Source organism: Macrobrachium nipponense, chromosome 23 (assembly GCF_015104395.2).
Source record: "Macrobrachium nipponense isolate FS-2020 chromosome 23, ASM1510439v2, whole genome shotgun sequence".
In the NCBI taxonomy this organism is placed as follows: domain Eukaryota; kingdom Metazoa; phylum Arthropoda; class Malacostraca; order Decapoda; family Palaemonidae; genus Macrobrachium; species Macrobrachium nipponense.
This window is the reverse complement of record NC_061090.1, coordinates 80,021,043-80,041,528: the sequence shown is the minus strand read 5'-3', so window position 1 is coordinate 80,041,528 and position 20,486 is coordinate 80,021,043. Positions and strand designations below refer to the sequence as shown.

Below are 20,486 nucleotides of genomic sequence, written 5' to 3'. Positions count from 1 at the left end.
TTCATGAAACTTACCTGTCAGATATATATATAGCTGTATTCTCTGAAGTCCGACAGAATTTCTAAAACTTACGACACACGTAGTGGGAGTTGGGTGGTTAGTACCCATTCCCGCCGCTGGGAGGCGGGTATCAGGAACCATTCCCATTTTCTATCAGATTTCTTCTGTCGCCGGTGTCGTAAGCATCTGTTTACACACCTCCGCCTCAGGATTTTGGAAAACTTTTCATTGCTTGAGTATCCTCTTGACTTTTTGGTTTTTTGGTTTTGGATCGATAGCTTGGCATACGTGACTTTGGACTGTTTTGAATTTGGCTTAGTTTTTTTCCTTAAATATATCTGGATGTAGTTCGGCTAGCGCCAGGGTGTGTTCGAAAGTGGAATGCAAGGTTAGGCTACCAAAAGCCTTGGTTGATCCTCACACATTGTGTAAAGGGTGTAGGGGGCAAGAGTGTAAATATGATTTGCGCTGCAATGAGTGTGAAAGCTTGGATGATTTACAATGGAAGACGTATGAATTCTACGTAAATAAGTTAGAACGTGATAGGATCAGGAGGTCTTCCTCCAGGAGTAAGTCGGGTAGCAGACAGGGTCTTAATGTATCCCCTTCTAACCCTCCTTTAGATTTTGTGTCTCCTAACCCCGTAGTGTTGCCTTCGGGCCCTCAGGTGGTGTCTGCGGAGGGTAATGCCCTTTCGCTGATCCTGGATTCATTGAAGATGCTTGAATCTAAAGTGCTTGCCCTTGAAAACAGGCAAAATAAGTGCAGTGATAGTGCCCCTAGTGAAGTGGAGGGGGCGTCAGATCGGCCCTATAGCGCCTCTAGGCTGGGACCTCTGCCGGACTCCCAGGACTCAGGGAGAGGACATGTCGAAGGCCGAAGGAGGGTTACGGGGACCCCCCACCGATCTGACGTCCCTTCAGCAGTTCCTGTGGACGCTTCCCAGGCTGCTAAGGAGCGTGCTCGAGCACGTATCCTGAAGGATTGTTTCTCGTCTTCCGACACGTCCTCCCCGCGCAAGGGGTGGGAATCTCGTCCGGATTCTCGACCTTTGAAGAGGACTCTTCAAGATCTTGACGCTTCACGTCATGCTATGTCTGAGTGGCATTCTTCTCCGGAAAGCGTAGCTTTTCCGCCCCAGAAGAAGTCTAGGACGTCATCTGATGATGACGCCCGCGAGCGCCCCAGTCGCTCTAGAGCCAAGGCTGTTCCTGGGAGAAGGAAGAAGGCGTCCCCTCGCCCCTCTCCTCACAAGCGCAGCTCGTCTCCGCGTAAGGAGACTTCTCAGACGGAGATCATCATGGCTATGCAACGGCAACTGGACGCTTTACTTAAGCAGAAGGAGACGGTTCCTCGTCGCAAGAAAGACGATAGACTTCTGATCAAGAGAACAAGACAGTCTTCTCCAACTGCTCCTCTTTCGTCCCCGTCTCCTGATATTTCGCCCTCTAGACTTCGTTCTGCTCCCCAGGGTTCGTCTAGAGGTGACGTTAGACGTCAGGTTAGAGAGAGATCTCTTCATGCTCCTCTCTCTTCTCGTCGAGAGGACGCTCGGCTTTCCGACTTCGACGCTTCTGCTGACGACGAGTTTGTAGCTGTCGGACGGACTTCTATGCGTTCTGCCCCTCTTCGACATGAGAGTGTCGACGCTCAACGGTACGCTAGTCGGGTAGCTGATCAAGTTTCTTCGCGGGACGTTCGTAAGGACGCTTCGCGGGACGTTAGAAGAGTCGCTACGATGGACGCTCCTTTGGACGCTTCGCTGGACGCTTGGTCGGACGCTCGAAAGGACGCTAGGTTGGACGCTCAGATGGACGCTAGTAGACGTTGTAGTAAGAGCTCTGTGGACGCGAATGTGGAAGTTCGCTATCACTCGGATGTTGTTCCCGAGGCTTTGGCTGACGCTTCACGTCTTCCTTCTTCTTCACGTTCGCCTTTAAGGGTGATTCCTGATCCTGTGACTGTTAAGGATCCGTTACCCTCTTCTTCTCGTCATCGTTCGGATAGGAGACTTGGAGCGAAAGGACTTGTGCCTCTTCCTTCGGATTTTAACTCGGCTAAGGAAGAAGGAGAACTTAGCGGTTCTTCTGAGGATGTTGACGAAGAACAACCTGCTACGTCTGCTTCGTCAGATTACCAAGTTTTGGCACGGCTACTTCGTGATTCGTTTGGGGATACTTTCCAGCCTGCTGCCCCTCCTTCTCCTCCTTCACAGTTTTCGTCATCGAAGACAAGCAAGACTCCAGGGTTCGTGAAAATGAAGACGTCTTTGTCTACTAGAAGAGCTTTCCGGAAGGTTAACGCCTGGATGGAGTCTAGGAAAGCAAAGGGAAGGACTACTTTCGCCCTGCCTCCGTCTAGACTTAGCGGTAAGGCAGGGATGTGGTATGAAACAGGCGAGGAATTAGGATTGAAGGTTCCTACGTCTGCTCAAGGTGATTTCGCCAGCGTGGTTGATGCCTCAAGGAGGGCCCTTTTAGCCTCAGCTAAAGTGTCATGGACGACTTCCGAACTGGACCATCTTTTGAAGGGACTGTTTAGGTCCTTAGAGGTCTTCAACTTCTTAGACTGGTGTCTCGGAGCTTTAGACAACCAGTCTCGTAAGCCAGACTCGATCAGCTTGGGGGAGCTGTCCAGTGTATTGTCATGCATGGACAAGGCCGTCAGGGATGGCTCAGAGGAGTTAGCCTCTCATTTTTCAGCAGGGGTGCTGAAGAAAAGGTCGCTTTATTGCAACTTTGCGGCTAAGTCTGTCTCTCCCGCACAGAGGACAGAACTTTTGTATGCTCCCTTCTCGAGTCATCTCTTCCCCCAAGCTATGGTGAAGGATCTGGCAGTTAGTCTTCAAGAGAAAGCCACGCAAGACCTGTTGGCTCAGTCTTCGAGACGTCCGGCTGGCCCTTCAACGTCTTCAGGAGCCCAACCGTTTAGAAAGCAGAAGCCCTTTCGTGGAGGGACTTCCGCTAGATCGTCTCCCCGAGGAAGAAGCCTTCCTAGAGGTAGAGCCCCTTCCAAGTCTAGGGGCAAGAAGTGAGAGATCGTGCCTTCAGCCACCGGTAGGAGCCAGGCTGCAGTTGTTTGCAGAAGCCTGGAGAGAAAGAGGGGCGGACACCTGGTCTCTCGACGTCATAGAGAAGGGTTACAAGATCCCTTTCATAAAGCCGCCCCCGTTGACTTCCACTCCCAGGGACTTGTCCCCATCGTATCCTCAAACAAAACGGAGGATACTTTTCGACCTGCTCGAGCAGATGCTCGAGAAACGAGCAGTGGAACAGGTTTTAGACCTGGCAACGCCAGGATTTTACAACAGATTGTTTCTTGTACCGAAACAATCGGGAGGGTGGCGGCCGGTCTTGGACGTAAGTCGTCTAAACCTCTTTATAGAAAAGCAGAGGTTCAAGATGGAAACACCTCAGTCAGTTCTGGGGGCCTTAAGACCTGGAGATTGGATGGTATCACTCGACCTACAGGACGCCTACTTTCACGTCCCGATACATCCCCAATCGATGAAGTACCTTCGGTTCGTTCTGAAAGGGAAGGTCTTTCAATTCAGGGCTCTTTGTTTCGGACTGAGTACGGCCCCTTTTATCTTCACTATCTTAATGAAGAACGTGGCGAGGTGGCTTCATCTTTCCAACATCAGAATCTCGCTCTATCTGGACGACTGGCTCATACGAGCCTCCTCGCAGACCCGGTGCCTGAAGGACATGCAGACGACTCTGTCTTTAGCTGCGTCCCTGGGACTTCTGGTGAACTTCGAAAAGTCACATCTGACCCCAACACAGTCCATCGTGTATCTGGGGATTCAGATGGATTCAGTGGCTTTTCGGGCTTTTCCGTCCCAGGAACATCAGCAACAAGGCATAGAAAAAGTGTCAGCCTTTCTAGGGAAGGATTCATGCTCGGTGAGGGAATGGATGAGTCTGCTGGGGACCATTTCCTCGCTGGAGAAGTTTGTTTCCCTGGGGAGGCTACACCTCCGACCTCTTCAGTTCTTTCTGTCGGACAACTGGACAGACAAGGACAACTTCGACATGAAGTTAAGCATCTCGGAAGAGGTGAAGAACCATCTAAGATGGTGGCTCGATCTGTGGAAGCTGTCAGAGGGCATATCCCTCAAGCTTCAGAACCCCGACCTAGTGTTGTTCTCCGACGCGTCATCCACGGGGTGGGGAGCAACTCTAGGGGGGGAGGAAGTGTCAGGTACCTAGAGAGGGGAACAGGTAACCTGGCATATCAACTTCAAAGAGCTGGCAGCGGTTCAATTAGCGCTCCAGTTCTTCCAGAACAAAGTCTCCCGTCGTGTAGTTCAAGTCAACTCGGACAACACCACAGCCCTGGCATACTTGAAGAAACAAGGAGGAACACACTCTCGCTCCCTGTTCGCTCTAGCGAAAGAGATTCTACTTTGGGCAAAGGAGAGAGAAGTCACGATATTGACAAGGTTCATTGCCGGAGTCGAGAACGTCCGGGCAGATCTCCTCAGTCGACAAGGACAGTTATTGCCGACAGAGTGGACCCTCAATCAAGACGTATGCCAGGAGCTGTGGGGTCTTTGGGGATGTCCCTTAGTGGACATCTTTGCAACATCAAGGACGGCGAGACTCCCCCTGTATTGCTCCCCGGTTCTCGATCCGGGAGCAGTAGCAGTAGACGCCCTTCTATGGGATTGGACGGGCCTAGATCTCTACGTTTTTCCCCCCTTCAAGATCCTGGGGGAGGTGATGAGAAAATTCGCAGCATCGGAGGGGACGAGGTTGACTTTAATCGCCCCCTTTTGGCCCGCAGCGATCTGGTTCACAGAGGTGATGTTCTACCTGGTGGATTATCCAAGATCTCTTCCGTTAAGGAGAGATCTACTCAAACAGCCCCACTTCGAGAGGTACCACAAAAACCTCTCCGCTCTGAGTCTGACTGCGTTCAGACTATCCAGAAGTTGGCCAGAGCGAGAGGTTTTTCGAAATCAGTGGCTAAAGCTATCGCCACCGCTAGGAGACCATCATCAATCGCGGTTTACCAATCGAAGTGGGCAGCCTTTAGAAGTTGGTGTAAGAGAAAAGGAGTTTCCTCTACCACTACCTCTGTGAGCCAGATCGCCGACTTCTTGCTTTATCTTAAACAAGATCGGAAGCTTGCAGTGTCAACCATTAAAGGCTACAGAAGCGTCTTATCTGTAGTTTTTCGCCATAGAGGTCTTGACCTCGCTAATAACAAAGATCTCCATGATCTATTGAGATCTTTCGAGACGACCAAGGTGCCGCTACCGAAGTTACCTTCGTGGAACCTGGATGTGGTCCTCAAATATTTAATGTCAAATCGCTTTGAACCTCTTTACTCTACGTCTCTACGAGATTTGACGAAGAAAACTGTATTCCTAACTGCTCTGGCGACGGCGAAGAGAGTTAGCGAAATACAGGCTATTAGTAAACACGTCGGCTTCAAAGGGCATAATGCGGTCTGCTCTTTGGGTATGTCGTTTCTGGCCAAAAACGAAAACCCTTCCAATCCGTGGCCTAAAACGTTCGAGATCAAGGGTATGGCAGAGATCATTGGTCAAGAGCCAGAAAGAGTCCTGTGTCCTGTTAGGGCTCTTAGAGAGTATCTTCGTAGAACGAAGGATTGTAGAGGTTCTGCGGAGAACTTATGGTGTTCGGTCAAGAGACCAAACATGCCCATGTCCAAGAATGCACTGGCATTCTTTTTAAGAAACACCATTAAGGAGGCGCACTCTTCTTGCAAAGACAGCGACTTTAAGCTGCTAAAAGTTAATGCGCACGAAGTAAGGGCTATTTCGACCTCAATAGCCTTTCAGAAAAACATGGCTCTTAAAGACATTTTAAGTGCTACTTTTTGGAGGAGTAACTCAGTGTTCGCCTCGCACTACCTACGGGAGGTGAGAACGACCTATGAAAACTGTTACTCTCTCGGACCATACGTCGCCGCAGACACTATTTTGGGGGCAGGAGGTAGCACTCATCCTTTCCCATAGAAAAGGGTAGGTGAGTTTTTAATATTTGTAATGTTTATGGTTGTAGGGTCGGCCGCTGAGTACGGTCGTCCCTTCCTTTAGCCTTTGGTATATGGGAGTTTGTTGTTAGGCTAACTTAGGTGGTGGTTTTGCCTCGTTGCCCTCAGAAGTATGGTCATGGTCTAGTCACATTGTGGTCCCGTCCCCGTTGACAGATCATCTAGAGCGCACCAACTACACAGGTCACTACCTTGTTGGTAACTCTAGTGAAGCAGAAGCAGGCTTGGGTGACAGTAATCACGAAGTCAGCTATGCTAACAGGTAAGGAACCAAGATGTCAATCATCTACATTTATATGTTTCCTAAAATCCTTTTTTCTGTCTCTCCCACCGCCAAAGGTGGGATTCAGCTATATATATATATCTGACAGGCTTGGGTGACAGTAATCACGAAGTCAGCTATGCTAACAGGTAAGGAACCAAGATGTCAATCATCTACATTTATATGTTTCCTAAAATCCTTTTTTCTGTCTCTCCCACCGCCAAAGGTGGGATTCAGCTATATATATATCTGACAGGTAAGTTTCATGAACAAAATGATATTGTTAAGATACAATAAAGTTTGTTCATACTTAACTGGCAGATATATATATTTTAAGTACCCACCCACCTCCCCTCAGGAGACAGTGGAGATAGAAATCTGATAGAAAATGGGAATGGTTCCTGATACCCGCCTCCCAGCGGCGGGAATGGGTACTAACCACCCAACTCCCACTACGTGTGTCGTAAGTTTTAGAAATTCTGTCGGACTTCAGAGAATACAGCTATATATATATCTGCCAGGTAAGTATGAACAAACTTTATTGTATCTTAACAATATCATTTTTGTGGGAAGCCTTTGAAAGCTCAATGTAGGTACAAGGGGCCACCCACTAACAGCCATACTGGTAACAATTTGGCCGACCACCTTATTCTTTTTCTGCCGCACTCATGGAAACATCGAGTTTGTAATGGCAGCATTTTATTCTTATTTCCAGTTTTTGTTTATTGGATTAAGGTGGTACAGCAAACCACTGTACTATATTCATTGGGGATGCATCCCAGAACAACCCCCCCCCCCCCCCTTCCCCCCCGAATAGCTAAAATCTGCGAATATTTAGAACCTTTCTAAAATCACTTAAAACTTCCTATTATGCTAGTGCATACACAAGAAAGACCTAAAAATGCTAATAGTTGAATATTATAATAGTTTTATCAAAAAAGTTCATGTAGTCAAAAAAATGAAATAAAATTATACAGTAATTTGTGAATATTTCTCAATGAAATACTGTTAATATGTGAATTTTCCACGAATAATTAGTAAGTATAGTCCAAAGAGAAATCCGCGAATAGGCGAGTCCCTGAATTTCGAGAACAAGAATACTGTGGGTCGACTGTATCTTGCTTAAACCGCTACCGAAACACCTATTGCATAGCCTTCAAGCAAAATCTTTCAGGATAAGTTTTTCTTTGTATTTTTAGTGTTACATAAGCTCATTCATTAAGGGAGCTGCCCGAAACCCTTATATATGGGGGTATAGGGCAAAAAATGTAGTCATGAAAAAATTCATTGAGCTTCGTATGGCAATGGAGAATACGTATACGAAATATTTTGTCCAAATTCCTCTTACTTTCGTTGTTACAGGGTAATTAGTAAATGTAACTCAATAAGCCAAAAACATTGATCCGTACAAGAAAATGCAATATTTCTTCTGTTATCGTAAATTTTGATAATTATTGTCAAAGAAATTGGGAGCAATGGCATCTGTACAGATTCCATGAGTCACAGAAGGGAAGTCAGCTACCAACCACGATTCAGTGCGAGCACAAACCTCATTTAGTGTACACGTTCGAGTTTCACCTCTGACATTTGCTTCCTTTTACGTATGTTTATCTTTGTTTCGGCAAGAATTTCATCATGCCAATGAGGAAAAGACTAGCAAAACATCTTGCTAACATACAGACGAAGAAAATTTGCTCTAATATGATTACAGAATATCATAATATATGCGATATTAGCGTAGTAAGTGAAGAGAGAGGAAGGGGTGCGTAGCAACCAACAATTACACGTGCCCCAGTATCAGACTGGATAACATCTGTCAAAGCATTAATATACCAAGATTGGAAAAGAGAATAGTCCTTAATACCAACCACAAATAAGCGTAAAACTATAAAGACAAGCATATGCATGGAAGACATCTTCACAAAAAGAAAGATCAAAAGAGGTAATCCTAACAAGGCTCCGTATAGGGAACACAAGATTCTCGCATGGTCACTTAATGTCGACACTGCATGCTGACCCAATGAAATGTATTAGATGTCAGACACCCATGACAGTGTAGCATTTACTTATTGAATGCCAAAATTGGACCCAACAAAGGTCAATTTATCTACAGAAATCAAAAATAAAAATATTCTTGCTGAAAGCAAAGTTTTTCAATTAGCAACTATAAATTTTTAAAAATAAAACTGGGTTCTTAAAGTCTAAATATTTTTTTCTCAGGATTAATCCCTGAGACTAACCCGAGAAGAGTACTTAAGGCTCAGAGGTCTGGAAAAACTAAGCCCTGTTAATAATAATAATAATAATAATAATAATAACAACAATATTAATATGTTTGTTTTTTGTCTTCCAAAGGTAAATTACCTGTACTACACATTTTGTAGTATATGTGCCAGTATCTATTTGTTAAAGAGATTCAAATTAGCAGTATCTTTTCCAGAAAGTGAAAAAATAGGTTTTGACATAGGACAAGCCTGTTTTTGGTAGCCACTGTGAGTTCTCAGAAGAGTTACTGTCTCATGGACCTCCAAGGGCTCCATAAGACAGACCAACCAGTGACAAAGAATTTTCTTACTCTTGGTCTTGGCCAGAATTGTGTTTGTTGGCACAGCAGTGACATATGTCCTACAACAACTACCTCAGCCCCCTACCTTTTCCTCGCACAGATGTGACGACAGCATAATTTGACCATCTTCATTACACGCCAGGTCCGTGCAAAATAATTGTTTGTCCCAGTACCATGCCTTTTTATCGGGGAAAATGGCTGGGTTTGAGAACTCACAACAACTACCAAAAGTAAGTTTTCCTACATTAAAACCTGTTTTTTGATAGTATAGCCACTGTTTGTCATTGCTTACCTCCTAATAGATAAATCCCAAAAATTCAGATTAATTTGTTTTGGTCAAAGGTTTGCTCACTGGTTACAAGCGAAGTGAAGCCATTACTGGAAATGGATTCATCTCTGGTGACCTGGCCACCTGGCCTGGCCCTAACGCTATTCAAATGCTAATATCTGCAGGGTTTAGGCACAGTAACCCTACACCTACTTAAGCTGAAGGGGGCACCCTCTAAAGAGACCTCAGGTGTCTTCATGATGAGGATCTCATACGCCCAAGGTAGCAGTAATAGCCAATGGATTGAATTCACTGAGTAAACAAACTCTTAAACACTTGTTTTGTACATAATTTCATGTTACTAATTAGCCTTTAAAAGGTTAGCTGATTTTCACTTTGCCCACCCTCTGTATTCAAGTGTGGGAATCAGTTATATAATGGAGATGTATAGTTTATTTAGAAAATATAAATAATTATTCTAGTGTTTATTTTTATAATATTTACCTCTCCATTACTATATAATTTGCCCTTCATACCTCCCCACATTCAGTGGACAGTAGTAGATTGACAGGCTATGAGTGTCTGTACCTATCAGTCCCTTGGTGGTGTTGGGAGAAATAGATAGATAGAAAACAGATATTTATAGAAAACGAGTGCTTTCCTTTTTCTTTTGCAATCTGTCAAACTTCCACTCGTTCTGAAGTAAAAGCTGTGTAATGGAGAGGTAAGTACTTGATTGAATGTTAAATTGAATATTTATGTTATTTTTCTGTGGGTTACTAACACCATCTCTTGCAGGAAAAGAGCAGTTACTTGACATAAGTGGTAGTGCACTCTTTGGAAAACCTTCAACAGCCAAGAATGTGAAAGCATTAACAGAGTTAGTTTCACTTCCAACTGTTAGTGAGCTGTCTTGCTTGCCTGTCAACTTTGTGCGGTCAGTGAAAGCACATCTCATTGCTCAGTAAGTCTTCAATTCATTTTAGTTTCTTTTGTAAATGATTAACACTAAATATATATATATATATATATATATATATATATATATATATATATATATATATATATATATATATATATAATATAGATATGACTGGTAAAAATGTTCTGTAACAACAGAATTCCATCTAATAAAAGGAGCCCATAAAAACACCAAATGTAGAGAGAAAAGTACTATATTTCAGAGACTGCTGAAGAGAGAGACAGCAGTCTCTGAAATATAGTACTTTTCTCTCTACATTTTGGTGTTTTTATGGGCTCCTTTTATTAGTTTTATATATATATATATCTAATAATAAAAGGAGCCCATAAAAACACCAAATGTAGAGAGAAAAGTACTATATTTTCAGAGACTGCTGTCTCTCTCTTCAGGTATATGAATGAGAAAAGTTTACAGAAAAGGTGGTATTTATACCAAGAGATTCGTCCACAAGTAAGCCAATTTAGGTCACCCCCGCTGATAATCTTCCTTTAATCTTCTTAAGCGTTGGTTGAATGAACACTGCGTCGACGATGTCGGATGTCCAATTCCCTTTTGAGATGTTCATTACCTGCTTCTCTTTTATTAAGGCCGATTCCATCATTTGACTCTTGTACCGGCAGTTGCTGCTATAAATTACACGTGACATATTCCAGTTTATTCTATGGTTATGTTCATTTATATGATTGAAAATAGCCGAGTTCTGTTGTCCATACCTAACTGACCGTTTGTGTTGTATTAATCTCTGGGGAAGTGATTTACCTGTAAATCCGATGTAAGATTGGTCACAGTCCTGGCATGGGATCTCATATACCCCAGAGTCTTTGGGCGATGTCTTTTGTTGGACGTTAATCAGGGATTTGGCTAAGGTATTTGGGTAGGTAAATGCAAAAGGGTTGGATTTCCCAAGGGTGTGAGTTACTCTCTTAATCGTCTCCAGGTGGGGAATTTTTATTTTATTGTTGGGTGTGTCTCTGGTCTTGTCTTTAGGGGGTCGGTAGAAAATTACGTTTGCTTTTTGAATTGCTTTCTCAATTATATGGTCAGGATACTTTAAAGATGAAAGTTGCTTGCGAATTAGTTCAAATTCTTTTTCCAGGAAATCTGGGGAACAAATTCGTAAGGCTCTTAAGAATAGGTTGCTAGCTAGACCTATCTTGATGGTATTGTCATGATAGCTAAAATAGTGAATATATGAAAGTGAGAACGTTGGTTTTCTGTATATGGTAAATTTGTATTCTGTCGTGTCTCTGATTATTAAAACATCAAGAAAAGGAATTTTGTTGTCTATTTCCCATTCAACTTTAAATTTGATGCTGGGCACTAATGCGTTTAATTTTGAGAGGAATTCATTAAAATTACCCCACTTATTATCCCAAAATGTTAGTATGTCATCCACGTATCTCATCCACAGCATGTTTTTGGGTTTTATTGCATTTATTACTGTAGTTTCAAAGTATTCCATGTACAGATTGGCTAAAATAGGACTTAAAGGACTACCCATACTACACCCGAATTTTTGCTTGTAGAATGATTCCCCGAATGAAAATACGTTATTAGATGCACATAATTCAACTAACTTTATTATTTTTTCAAGTGCCAAAGGGAAATGATCTGAATAGGGGGATAATTTTTCCCTTAAAAACTGAAGAACGTCCTGTACTGGTACTTTTGTGAATAGGGAGTCTACGTCAAGGCTTAAAAGTTTTATGTTGTGAAGTGGTATATGTGCTTCTCTGAATTTGTGACAAAAGTCTTCTAAATGGTTAGCTGGCCTCCTTTCTCCTTTTTTAGGCACTTTTTCTCCCAGTCACATCAAACATTCGGAAGACTTTTGTCACAAATTCAGAGAAGCACATATACCACTTCACAACATAAAACTTTTAAGCCTTGACGTAGACTCCCTATTCACAAAAGTACCAGTACAGGACGTTCTTCAGTTTTTAAGGGAAAAATTATCCCCCTATTCAGATCATTTCCCTTTGGCACTTGAAAAAATAATAAAGTTAGTTGAATTATGTGCATCTAATAACGTATTTTCATTCGGGGAATCATTCTACAAGCAAAAATTCGGGTGTAGTATGGGTAGTCCTTTAAGTCCTATTTTAGCCAATCTGTACATGGAATACTTTGAAACTACAGTAATAAATGCAATAAAACCCAAAAACATGCTGTGGATGAGATACGTGGATGACATACTAACATTTTGGGATAATAAGTGGGGTAATTTTAATGAATTCCTCTCAAAATTAAACGCATTAGTGCCCAGCATCAAATTTAAAGTTGAATGGGAAATAGACAACAAAATTCCTTTTCTTGATGTTTTAATAATCAGAGACACGACAGAATACAAATTTACCATATACAGAAAACCAACGTTCTCACTTTCATATATTCACTATTTTAGCTATCATGACAATACCATCAAGATAGGTCTAGCTAGCAACCTATTCTTAAGAGCCTTACGAATTTGTTCCCCAGATTTCCTGGAAAAAGAATTTGAACTAATTCGCAAGCAACTTTCATCTTTAAAGTATCCTGACCATATAATTGAGAAAGCAATTCAAAAAGCAAACGTAATTTTCTACCGACCCCCTAAAGACAAGACCAGAGACACACCCAACAATAAAATAAAAATTCCCCACCTGGAGACGATTAAGAGAGTAACTCACACCCTTGGGAAATCCAACCCTTTTGCATTTACCTACCCAAATACCTTAGCCAAATCCCTGATTAACGTCCAACAAAAGACATCGCCCAAAGACTCTGGGGTATATGAGATCCCATGCCAGGACTGTGACCAATCTTACATCGGATTTACAGGTAAATCACTTCCCCAGAGATTAATACAACACAAACGGTCAGTTAGGTATGGACAACAGAACTCGGCTATTTTCAATCATATAAATGAACATAACCATAGAATAAACTGGAATATGTCACGTGTAATTTATAGCAGCAACTGCCGGTACAAGAGTCAAATGATGGAATCGGCCTTAATAAAAGAGAAGCAGGTAATGAACATCTCAAAAGGGAATTGGACATCCGACATCGTCGACGCAGTGTTCATTCAACCAACGCTTAAGAAGATTAAAGGAAGATTATCAGCGGGGGTGACCTAAATTGGCTTACTTGTGGACGAATCTCTTGGTATAAATACCACCTTTTCTGTAAACTTTTCTCATTCATATACCTGAAGAGAGAGACAGCAGTCTCTGAAATATAGTACTTTTCTCTCTACATTTTGGTGTTTTTTATGGGCTCCTTTTATTAGATGGAATTCTGTTGTTACAGAACACTTTTACCAGTCATATAGATATATATATATAGATATATTATTATATATATCTATATATATATATATATATATACACATATATATATACATACACAGTGGTCCCCTCGTATTCGCGGGGATGCGTACCAGACCTTCCCGCGAATAGTTAGAATCCGCGAATGTTTGGAACCCCCCTCTAAAAATGCTCATAAACTCCTATCCTGAACATGCAAACACCAAAGTATCCCTAAAAAGACCATCCTTCATCAAATATACATAAAATATCCTATTATGGTTCATATAAATCTTTGAAATTTATTGATACTGTTTTAAAGTAAATCTTACATTTTATGGTTATACATAAATACATACTATGTACATACTGCATGACTTAGTTATGTATGTGAAAATAATTCAGTCCCCCATAAGTATTCAGTCATGCACGTTTTCTTTCATACTGTTACTATTTGAGACATCCATTTTCTTTTTACAAAGGAAGCAATTGTATATGAAATCACAAATACCAAATGTCTACTTAAAGTATTATCCTACATCAAATATACCATTGAATTGGTATTATTAATATCATTTTAAAGTCATCTTAAACATTTTACCATTAGAAATATATAAACAGCCAATAGCACAGAGAGAGAGAGAGAGAGAGAGAGAGAGAGAGAGAGAGAGAGAGAGAGAGAGAGAGAGAGAGAGAATAACTCCATACGGTTTCAATAGATTGAAATGAACGTCTGTAGGCAACTTTTTTCCCCTCCCATAAATACATATATTTCTCCAGAGAAGAGAGAAAGAGAGGACTGTGCAATTATGTTTGTCTGTCTATCAATTCTTTTGCTGAGAGCGAGAGAGATAAAAGGAAGAAATAGAAACACCAAATGTATGACAAGTATTTTGTGGAGAGAGAGAGAGAGAGAGAGAGAGAGAGAGAGAGAGAGAGAGAGAGAGAGAGAGGATGGTATTGTTACTGTTTAATCTCACGAAACTAAATATTATTTGTAAACTAGTGCTGTATATTATTATTTTACCATAAAATGTAGTAATGTCCCTAAAGATACACTTATACATACATTTCCAGCCCAAACAGAGGGCGAGAGTTACTACTAAGACACACTATCTCGTGTGGCAAAAGAGAGAGAGAGAGAGAGAGAGAGAGAGAGAGAGAGAGAGAGAGAGAGAGAGAGAGAGAGAGAGAGAGGGGGGGGGGTATCCTTATTTAAAAGACTGAAATGGATAGATTATTGTACTTCTGTAAAATATTATAACATGAATTTTGAAATTAATTATATTACTATTATTATCATTATGTGAAAATATTAACCCTTAAACGCCGACTGGACGTATTTTACGTCGACATTTTTTGTCTCTCGGGTGCCGACTGGACGTATTTTACGTCGACATACAAAAGTTTTTTTAAAAATTCGCGGAAAAATACTTTAGGCCTACCAGCCGAAAACTCTTGAATCACGCGCCTTGGGGGATGCTGGGAGTTCACGGATCAAGGTGTTGTTTTGTTTACAATCGTTACGCAGGCGCGCAAGCGCGAATTTCTTTCTTGCCGCACTAAAAAGTATCTGTGACACATCTCGGAAATTATTTCGTCACTTTGACATAATTTTTTTACCATTTTAAATTAGCCGTTACATAGAGTATTATATATGAAAATGTGCGCATTTTTATGTAGAATACAACAAAAAAATACTCATGATTGTAGCTTTTATCAGTTTTAAGATATTTTCATGTAAATAACGATAAGTGCCAAAATTTCAACCTTCGGTCAACTTTGACTCTACCGAAATGGTCGAAAAACGCAATTGTAAGCTAAAACTCTTATATTTTAGTAATATTCAATCATTTAACTTAATTTTGCAACTAATTGGAAGTCTCTAGCACAATATTTCGATTTATGGTGAATTTATGAAAAAACTTTTTCCTTACGTCCGCGCGGTAACTCTTCCGAAAATAATCATACATGCGATTGTGGTAATGTTTGCACCATTTTAAATTAGCCGTTACATAAAGTTTTATATATGATAAAATGTGCGCAATTTCATGCACAATACAACTAAAAACAACCCATGGTTGTAGCTTTTATCAATTTTGAAATATTTTCATATAAAAAATGATAAGTGACAAATTTTCAACCTTCGGTCAATTTTGACTCTACCGAAATGGTCGAAAAACGCGATTGTAAGCTAAAACGCCTATATTCTAGTAATATTCAAGCATTTACCTTCATTTTGCAACAAATTGGAAGTCTCTAGCACAATATTTCGATTTATGGTGAATTTATGAAAAAAATAACATTTTCTTTACGTCCGCGCGGTAACTCTTCCGAAAAAATCATACGTGCGATTGTGGTAATGTTTGCACCATTTTAAATTAGCCGTTACATAACGTTTTATATATGAAAATGTGCGCAATTTCATGTATAATACAACAATAAATAGTTGAAGGTTGTAGCTATTCTCATTTTCGAAATATTTGCATATAAATCACGATAAATAGAAAAAAAACCACGTTCGGTCAAATTTGACTCTACCGAAATGGTCGAAAAACGCAATTGTAAGATAAAACTCTTACAGTCTAGTAATATTCAGTCATTTATCTTCATCGTGAAACAAATTCGAAGTCTCTAGCACAATATTTAAATTTATGGTGAATTTAAAAAAAAACTTTCCTTCCCTCCGCGCGCGGATTCTCCGCCACAAATCTCCGAAATGCGTAAGTCCCATTCTCGGAATATTTGCTCCATTTCATATTAGGCATTTCATAGAGTTTTATATATGAAAATGTGCGCAATTTCATGTAGAATAAAACGAAAAATATTTGAAAGTGTAGCTTTTCTTATTTCCGAAATAATTGCATATAAAAAATATATATATAAAAAATTCGACATTCGGTCAACTTTAGCTCGTCAGATATGATCGAAAACTGCATTTGTAAGCTAATATTCTTACAGTATAGTAATATTCAATCATTTGTCTTCATTCTGAAACATATTGGAAGTCTCTAGGACAATATTTAGATTTATGGTGAATTTTTTGAAAAAAATATGTGTTTACGTAAGCGCGTTACGAATTCATGCATTATTTTGTGATAATATTTTCTCTGTGTTGCTTTTATCGTTTTACAATGTGTTATATATCAAAATGATCGCAATTTAGTGCACATTACAACGAAAAAAAAAGTAACTTGTTACCTTCAACCGTTTTGCGCACAGCGCGATTTGAATACAATTATATATGAAATTTCGTTTTTGCGCTATCATATATCGCATTATTTATATATGATAATGATAATTTTTTTCATTTCTGATGGTTGCATACTAAACTTCAAGCAATGAGAAAAAAAGGAGCCAAAAATGAACTCTTAATCTTGAAAACTAAGCGCGCTGTGATTTTTTGAAAAAAATATTTTTTCCGCTTACGCGCTCACTCTCAAACCCCTCCGGCATACGGGAGTCATTTTTTTATTTACCGCTCCGGCGTTTAAGGGTTAATAAACATACACATGTACCATAGAAATTCTCATCTCAGTAAAAGAGAGAGAGAGAGAGAGAGAGAAGAGAGAGAGAGAGAGAGAGAGAGAGAGAGAGAAAAAATACGTGATCATCGAGAGGGCAGCAGTTGTTGGACCCCAGCCAACTCTGCTTGGCTCCCTGGAAATCAAAGACGCGGGGTAAAATGCATATTCTTTCATTCTTACATCTTATATTTATAAACTAAAATCTTGCTAATTCACTTTAGTATTTTCTTTAATGAATTTATATTATTTCTGTTTACATTAATATTGATTTTTGAAAATCAGTAAATCATCATCCAAAAAATATACATCTCTGTAAAGAGAGAGAGAGAGAGAGAGAGAGAGAGATTATCGTAGCATTTGTAAAATACTTTCACATATGATTTTTGTAATTACAATTATTATTATTATTATTATTATTATTATTATTATTATTATTATTATTATCATATGAAAATATTAATAAACATATTATACATACGTGTACCATAAAAATCTTTAATCTTCAGTAGTAGGAGGAGAGAGAGAGAGAAGAGAGGGCAGAAGGAGTAGAGAGAGAGAGAGCGGAGAGACGAGAGAGAGAGAGAGAGAGAGAGAGAGAGAGAGAGAGAGAGAGAGAGAGAGAGAGAGAGAGAGTTCGAAAGAAAGATGCGTGAAGACTGGGATTTCCTTCATTCTTACATAATTTTTGAAATTTATAAACTAAAATCTTACTAATTCAATGTAGTATTTTCTTTCTTGAAGTAATTGCTCTTTACATTAATATTAATATTAGAAAATTAGTAAATCATTTATCACACAAAAAGCATACATCCCGGTAAGGGAGGGAGAGAGAATTATTAGTTATTATGTGATATCATGTAATCTTATTAAACTTACTAATACAGTATTGATCAATATTAATATTTTAAAATCAGTAAATCATTTTTGTATCATAAAAATGTATTTAGGCATGAAAATAACATCAAAATACACTAATTAGTGATTATTTATCGTGGGAAAATCCCGCAAATAGGCGAATTCACTGCAAATAATGGTTAGATATGGTCCAGAAAAAAATCCGCGAATACGGGGGCCCTACTGTATATGTTATCCCTTCCTTATTCACTAAACTACACAAACTGGAAACTCATACCTGTTGCCAATGGTGCCCTGTCTGCAACCATGTCACTAGGCTATTAAGACTGCATAAATACAAAAATGTACTATTTATTTCCCAAAGCAGTTGGTTATAAAATAGGACAAAATGATTAACAAGTCATAATGGCATAAAAAGCTAAATCTGCCCATAAAGAAACCAATAAGATAACATTCTACCTTCCTGACTAAGGTTTCACTCCCAAACCCAAAATGTCACTAAGTCTCGTATTAGTCAGGTCAGAGAATCCCGTCTCTAATTAACCATGGAATGGGACCCATCTGTAATAAAGATAATAGGCATAAAAACATATTCCACACATCACTCTTTTTCAAAGTATTCACGTAAAGAGAGTATTTCACACTTCTCTCTCTTTTCCAAAGGTAACAGTTTCCTAAGTTTTTATAGTTTATGTCCTACTAAACTATATACTATATGTATATATATATATATATATATATATATATATATATATATATATATATATAAGCAAATTCCACAGAAAAATGATAGTCAGAAATCCAAGCGCTTTCATCTTTACTCAGACATTGTCAAGGAGTTAATGAAGTACAAGTGTGATAAAGTCTATTACAGACAAACCGGTAAATCTCTTTCACAACGTCTCAAACAGCATCAATATTCTGTAAGAACTGGGCAAATATCGAATGCATTATTTGTACATATGAGAGATTTAGACCATCCTATTAACTGGAGTCAAGCAAGAGCCTTAATCCCATGTAATGACACAGTTAAAAGGAATATCATTGAATCTTGTTTCATCAAGTCAAATAATAGAAATGTGCTAAATTTAAGTCTTGGTTTATTTAAACTTGATGCTTTCATAATGAAAAAAGTTGTAGATAAATATAAGCAACAAAATTAATATATTCAGTTTTTACATGTTTTGGACTGTAAAGAAACTTTGTAATTTCGGTTAGGGTCAATCTGTTTAGGTTTGTGACCGTGTGATATCCGATAATCCTGGATTATCTCTTTTAATTTTTACCCTTTTGACAATTAACCATCTGGTATTCTTGATCTTGTGTTGTACCTGAGACCTTCCTCTCCAATTGTACTTTATTAACTCCTTGACAATGTCTGAGTAAAGACGAAAGCGCTTGGATTTCTGACTACCATTTTCCCGTGGAATTCGCTTATTTATGGAGTCACGTGCATCTACTGTGATTTTTTAAGCATATATATATATATATATATATATATATATATATATATATAGATATATATATATATATAATATATATATATATATATAATATATCTATATATATATATAATATATATATATAGTATATATATATATATATTATATATATACAGTAGAGACCCGGTTCACGACCGTATTAGAACTCTACATAATCGGATTTCGCCACTAAATTTCCAATAAACTTTGTATCTGTTTTCAACCAAAAAACCAGTTTCCGACCCCCGACCATATGATGTTTGTAAACAAAACTGTTTCCGCCAGCCGTCGCTAGTTGGCGTCATCCAGTGCTACCAAATGTAGCATAATTTTATGTTTTTTTAGCATAATTTGACCCAAGAATTGGAGCATAGCATAATTTCTTTCACACTTAGGGTTCTAGTACAATTTTAGAATGTATTTTCACTAAAATTTTAAATAAAATGCAGAAAATTCCTCAATTTCTTACACAGCTATAGTGAATGTATCTTCATAGTGAAATTGAATCAAAAGCAGCACTTGCTAAGTTTGAACCCAACTAAGGAATGTTAAATTTTGTTAATATAAATAAATACCCACAGTGGCATGACAAACGATCAGTAAAGTGTTAATAATGTTTTTTCTTCATGAGTAAAGAATTACCTTATTCCTTTTTTAAGTTTTTTTTTTTTTCAGTAGTTATCAAAATTTTAATTATGTCTGCAGTGATTTTCACACAATTTTTAAGTATTTATTCATTGTGTATGTGATCTTTAAAGAAAAATGGTGTTTCAGTGGCATGATATTGATCAAGTAATAAGTATGTATGTTTTTCTTCTTGAGCAGAGACTGGTTTGTTTGTTTACCTTTTTTTTTAGTTTTAATTTTTCAGTAAATATCAAAATGTTATATTTGAAGTAATTTTCACATATTTTCAAGTATTTATTAATTGTGTATGTGACCTGTTAAAGAAAAATGGTTCTCAGTGGCATGATAATGATACAGTAATAAGTAAAATTTGTTTTTCTTCACATTTGTATGTGTGATCTTCACACATTTGTCAAATAGTATAGTAGTGATTGCTTATCAAATAGTGTACTAGTGATTGCATATGTGATCTATTAACCCTTAAACACCGAAGTGGTAAAAAAAAAAATGTCTCCCGTGTGCCGGAGACGTTTCAGAGTGAGCGCGGAAGCGGAAAAAATATTTTATTCAAAAAATCACAGCGCGCTTAGTTTTCAAGATTAAG

At 39.0% G+C, this 20,486-nt stretch overlaps 1 protein-coding gene across 3 annotated transcripts in view; it reads left to right on the top strand.

Moving 5' to 3' along the window:
• The window catches only part of LOC135201900 (gamma-tubulin complex component 6-like), a 172,567-nt gene that overhangs the window by 98,655 nt on the left and 53,426 nt on the right, over positions 1-20,486 (top strand). For all 3 annotated transcript variants that reach the window (XM_064231212.1, XM_064231200.1, XM_064231206.1), the window contains one exon: positions 9,922-10,087. In XM_064231212.1, the coding sequence (XP_064087282.1) occupies positions 9,922-10,087 (166 nt within the window). The remainder of the gene's footprint in view (positions 1-9,921; positions 10,088-20,486) is intronic.